General features: G+C 44.5%; 1 protein-coding gene across 2 annotated transcripts in view; it reads left to right on the top strand.

Moving 5' to 3' along the window:
• The first annotated feature begins 727 nt into the window (after positions 1 to 727).
• LOC110078188 (opioid-binding protein/cell adhesion molecule homolog) overlaps positions 728 to 6,000 on the top strand; it is a 789,058-nt gene continuing 783,785 nt past the window's right edge. For both annotated transcript variants that reach the window (XM_072979113.2, XM_072979111.2), the window contains exon 1: positions 728 to 1,206. In XM_072979113.2, coding sequence (XP_072835214.2) covers positions 1,146 to 1,206 — 61 coding nt within the window. In that variant the 5' untranslated portion in view covers positions 728 to 1,145. The remainder of the gene's footprint in view (positions 1,207 to 6,000) is intronic.

Raw genomic sequence — 6,000 nt, 5'->3', positions numbered from 1 at the left:
CGAACACGACTGGACAAAAATTGTCAAGGGGAACCTTTACCTTTTACCTTTACCTTTACCTTTTCATGAGTCTTAGTGCAAGGCTATCTGCTACACTCCCACTGGCTCTTAGCCAGTCCTGCCTATAGAAAATTTGAGAGAAGCAAAGTCAAGACAATGGATGGTAGTCTTTTCCCACTCTGTAGATTTCCGCTGGGTGTCCATTGCCCCCTGCCATTGTCTCGTGAGCCTATCTGCCACTGGCTAAAGTACTTTAAGAGTTCTGATTTCTCCTAAGGGGGGAATATCACACACACACACACACACACACACACACACACACACATCCCAGTTTAGTACCACTCCATTCAAATGTTGACTCAACCCTGTTGCTGATGGCAAGACAGAAAGCTGGTCAAACAGCAGGCGAATGGCGCATGGGCTGAATCCTAACAGGCCTGGCAGCTTGTCAACAGCTCCAACAAGTGGCATTTTCCCATGGTGTCTCACTGAAAGGAGCACTCCCAAGCCCATGTGTGTTTAAGTGTGAACTTGGGACCACAGGGGAGGATAAGTGAGCATCCAAACCATGGCACTGATGATGGGTGTTTCCTTATTTTGGACAGCAGCAGCTTCTTCTCTCTCCCCCTCACCCCCTTTTTATGCTGCTGATGGCATCAAAGCCTGGCCAATTCTCCACACCCCCTAGACATCTCCCTTCCCTTCCCCTGTGGCAGCCCCACAGAGGCCCTGCTTAGGGTAGATAGGGAAGGAGGGAAGGGCACAGCAAGGGCCCACAAAGGAGGAGTTGGCAGCGTTTAACTCCCTACAGTGTCAAAAGCTTTGGAAGAGGCAGAATGTCACTCAGGAGATAGAACCAATGAATGCCTGGTAGGAGGTCTGCTCTCTTTCCCACTGTACAGACTGGTAGTGCTGATGCTGCTGGGGTTTCTCTTGCTGGTGTGTGATGTGCAGGGTGGAAAAGAGAGGCTGAGAGGTGGTGGAAATCACAGACAACTGACTGGCTGTCCTCATCTCCCTCTCTCTCTCTCTCTCTGTAACTCGCTCTGCCTCCCTCTGCAAACATTGGATTTAAACCTATTCAGAATTCAGCACGGAGGAAAGCAGCAAGCAGAACAGCTCCAGACTACGGCAGCTTTCCCAAGATGTATCACCCTGCATGCTGGATCGTCTTCACAGCCACAACTGCCCTCTTCTTCATCCCAGGTATGTCAGAGGGTAGCAGTATGTCTCCTGCCCCCATGTATATATGTTTAAAGGATGGGAAAAGATGTACCAACGGAGGGGAGATGGGTGGGATTGAAAACATTGTGTATGCCAGCGATGCAGACCTGATGCTCCCCCCCTCCCCAGATGTGTGTATTATTTTGTTATTGCTAGTTTCTGTCACAGTAGTAATCTGACAATTTTTTTAAAAAAGGAGGTATGAGTGGGCATTGGAAAAGGCATCAGGTTTTGCAGACGTGCCACAGCTTTCTCCCAGAAGGAAGGTGTGCTGCTATCGGACAGACTCTGTTCCTACATAGCCTGGGGAGGAGAAGCTACTTTCATTAGCTTCTGTATTATCCAGCCACACTCTGCATATATGCGTGTGCATGCGTCGGCAAAGAGGCTTTTTTTTATCCCCCTCTGAATCTGGCTTTCCTAGCAAATTGGTGTTGGTGGTGGGAGAGGGAGCACCCTCCCACCAAAGTTCAGCATCTGTGTCTTTATATTTCGTCTCTTGTTCCCTAGCATGATAGAAGCCAGTTCTCTTTCGCTGATTTTAGGCTGGCAAAGCCACTGGGTTGTTTTTTTTTTTTTTTTACAGAGTGGTGGTGACAGGAGTGATGTTCCCTCACCCCACCCCAACAGCTGGCCAAATAATAATAAATAGATCAGCTGCTACGATGTTTACCTGTTTAGGCATCAGTTAAAGATCTTACTGTGTCAGAAGCCCAGAGCAGGTGTCTGAGTTTTCTGAACGCTTTAAGGCATCACAGTTGCCTGCCGTCACAGCATTTAGGGAGATAGTTTAATACCACTCACTGTCCTTTGCTACAAACCTCAGTCTGAATAGGTTTATTGTCACTCTGCTCTAACTGGCTCTGAGCTTTACAGACAGGCACTCAGTGTGGGGAGCTGAATACCATCTGAACATCTGTCCCAATATAAGACAGGCAGCTTGGAGGAAGAACACTTGTGGAGGAGGAAGGGATTTGATGGGGACGGGGGGCTGAATCGTGTTTGCATCGCTGAGCCATGACTGCAAGAGAGCCAGCTGAGAGTCCTGGGCATGTCGTGTCCACTAGAATAGTTTGAATAACCTTTTATACTGGAACATTTCTGTCTGTTTGGGGTTTTTGGCAACGTGTAATGGGAGCACACACGGCATTTTGAGAGCAACAAACATGCAGTTCTACACACTACCAGTGTCTTTCTGTTCATGCAAACCGAAGAACAGTTTCTACAGTGGTGTGAGGTAGTTATGAGTTACAGCTAGGCTTGTGTGGATTTGCTGCCTGTGTGCCTAACAGTTCCATCAGTGACTAGAAGGATGAGATGATGATGGGTTCATCGGATGACTGTTTGTGGCAGGGGAACTTTGTCTGTATTCCTTGACTCCATAGACACTGGAAGTTGAAGTGTAACTAAAAATCCCATGTGCATATGTTGCATTCTCAGTGTCAGTTGTAGTTTGGGGAAAATGCAGGTGGGCACGTAAGTTACAGAAGGGAAGGGGTAGCAAGGAACAGTGCTCTCTGCTTTGGGTATGGGGCCCAAGTTCCACATTTCACCCACCTGTTGTTTATCTAACAGGTTTTGCATTCTCTCTCATATGTACAGTGCATCAGAAGAGTGGGAAACATTGTGGAGAATTGGTTGCAATTTTTCAATAAACAACACTCAACTCTGACATCTTGATAATAAGCCACTTCTTAAGCAAAGGTAACACTTATTTCAAAAGCCACACTAAAGAAGCTACATCTGGATAATATCAGAAAACAAAAGCTGCTTGCTGACATCTTGTGCAAACACACGGGTCTTCAGAGAAATATGTTTTCCAATAATTCAAAAGTTCATTCAGAAAAAAAATTGGAGTTGTGATTGTGTGTGGCAGTGAGGGGAAGCTTCTCAACTTGCCATATCATGAAGTGGCTTAAGAAGAGAGCCACCTTATGATGCAGGCAAATTAAACATTTCCTCTACTCCTCCACAGGGATGCAGAGAAATTGGAAACTTTTTTGGACCCTATTAGGGCAGCACAAATGTGCAGTAAGACTTACTAAAAAAGAACATATCAGAAAACTTCTTCCAGGAAGTGGAAGTAGATGGGAGGCTGCAACAAGGACTCCCCCCCCCCAATTTATTTCATTTCTCATAAAGGTCTGGTCGAGAACATGCCTGAGGATTTAGTGTAGGTACAGAGGAATTGTCTAATTTGACTGAAGTGGCTTGAACTACTTCACAAATTGACAGCAGTAGACAATTTGACAGCTGCAAGGCACACTTTGGTTCATTTTCAGCAACTGCACATGCTGGAAATGAACCAAAATGCAGCAACCCTACCTGCATCGAAAAAAAGTAGAAGCCCCTAACAGGAGCCCAGAAATATATGGATAGCAATGCTCTGGGGACAAGTTGGTTTGCTCCAGTGATAACGTAATGTGATCATTGGAAAAAGGAGCAAAATAACCCATCCTTGCAGAGGATCAAACAGCAGGCTAAATGGCCTGATTTATTGTACCCACAGCATACATTTAGTAGCAAGCTTCAATGTTTCAGTCTTTCCATCTGCACTATGGAGATAATATGTTACCAGCCTGTTTAGGAGGGTCGGTTGGCAGGATTGTTGCAGTAATACATATGGATATTTTTCAGCACTTACAAATGTAACATTTCAAGTGATCTTGTCATGGTCTTAGTAAATGTTAACTGGCGGATTAAGAGCTATGAGCCTCTTTAGAAGTCCCAGAGTGGAATCTGAAAATTTTTTTTAGCTTACTATTGCTGTGGGTCTTCATGAGCCACACTTCAAAGCATTCAAAAATTTGGTGTGATGGTTATTCAATAAGGCCGTCACTTAATTCACTCTGTCCCACTTTGGTGTCCTGCAGATCTGTTAAGTCACATGCTGGCTGAGGGTGTTGGAAGTTCTAGCCTAAAATATATCAAAGGGACCAGAATAGGAGAGAATGCTTTGATTCCCGTTGCATATAGAATTCCATCAGATGCTCAGATACTGGCTTTAGTCTCATTCTCCTTCATTTAGTTTATACCTGGAATTTTGTTCGAGGCAGGTGAATTCAGAGGGAAATATGCTTTTAGAGGTGTGATAAGGGTGAAGGAAAACTCGACGGTTCATATGGAAAATACTATTATGAAGTTATTATTAGCCTTAATGGCTTCACTGTGGTCTGTCTCTCCATTCCTTAGCTGTTAATTATCTCCCTTTTTTTCTGTGAGGATGATGCTTTTAGTTCCCTTTCTCCCAACATGCCCTTATTTTTTTTTCTCTCCTCCCTGCCAATTTACTTCAACAGAGTCTGAAGACCTGAAAGGTTAATGTAATAATGAAACCCTAACCTGTCTGGGTCACCGCCAGGAAGCATCTTACTCTGCATCTTTGTGAAGCAGAGAGGTTTCTGTTCTGGAATAATTTGTGGTTAATATTCTTCACATGGGGAGCCTTTTGGGAAAAGATGTCTTGCCTAAAGCCCATGCCATTCCAGGCAGAACATCCGAGATCATGGGAAGAGAAATGAACTCAGATTTAAAGAGCTGAGGACCAGCCAGACATGAAAGAAGGGATTGCAATCAAAGGGATATCTTCATAGATGATGCTTGTTATGTAAATTCACCATTTCTCAGTACAATAGGACATGCATTGCCTCCATAAAATCCAGGTTCAATCAGAGTAATCTGATGCTGAAGGATCTCCTATCTCAGAGCTTCAAATGACCTCCTTCAGAGAGGATGGGGAGCTCCCCCCCCCAGCATGAATAAAAAGCTCTGGTACGAATGGGCCAGAATTTAGATTCAGCATAAAGTAGCTTCAACAGCATGCATACTCTTTATTTTTTGCCATATCTGCTGGGTTCATTCAGATAAAGAACTACACAATGAAGGCCTGTTGCTTCAGTTCAAATGTAGGTCCATCTCAGGAGCTGTTACTGTATCCAGCAAAATCTCTTTTGGGGGTGTATGGCTACAGCAACCTGTACAATTCCTTCAAGACACCCCCCCCCGGAAAGAGACTGCATTGAAGCCAAAAGTTCCCAAATGTTCCTGGACTATAACTCCCCAAAATCCTGGCCAGCACAGCTAGTGGTGAAAGCGTCTGGAAGATTTAGTCCAAGAATATCTGGATACCCAAGGTTGGGAACCACTGCTCCAAGAGGAATACCTGGTATAATGGAAATCTAAAGCAAACCCTTATCCATCATATATGGGGATGATGCTAGACAGAAGCACCCACAAGCCCTAGCTGATGAAGTGATGGATGAATGGAACTCTAACTGAACAACAACTGTTGAGTTACACATTCCCTGTATCTGATGTAAACAACACTGTCCTCTCCCAACTTTTGCGTTCATTCAGAACCTCACCCCTTTTGGATTTGCAGTGATAGGAATGGTGCTTGTGCATGCCTGCCTGCAAAGGCATAAGGTCTAAATGATGATATTGAGTAGTGTTATGGAAGTATGGGTTTCTATAGGCTGGCAGAAACTGGGAGGAGTTCATCTAGAGGTATGTTGGCCCACATGTTTAAAAGCTCCCCTCTTAAGAAAATTTTTTTCCCACCTTCCTATTATGAGTGGGGAAATGAAGTTGCAGCCTGTTTCACCTGATTTATACCCTACTAGCACAGCACAGCCTCTCTCCAAGTTAGATCCTATTTGCTGATGCTTAGATGTTTCTTTTTAAAAAGCTGGGATTCCCCCCCCCCCCGGTACACAGTTAGAAACTCTTAGTTATCTGTCAGTTCTTTTCAGTATCTGATTCAGCCTGCTTCCATGA

The sequence above is a fragment of the Pogona vitticeps genome, chromosome 8, assembly GCF_051106095.1.
Source record: "Pogona vitticeps strain Pit_001003342236 chromosome 8, PviZW2.1, whole genome shotgun sequence".
Taxonomy (NCBI): domain Eukaryota; kingdom Metazoa; phylum Chordata; class Lepidosauria; order Squamata; family Agamidae; genus Pogona; species Pogona vitticeps.
The sequence above is the reverse complement of the archived record's forward strand: the minus strand, read 5'-3'. Positions and strand labels throughout refer to the sequence as shown.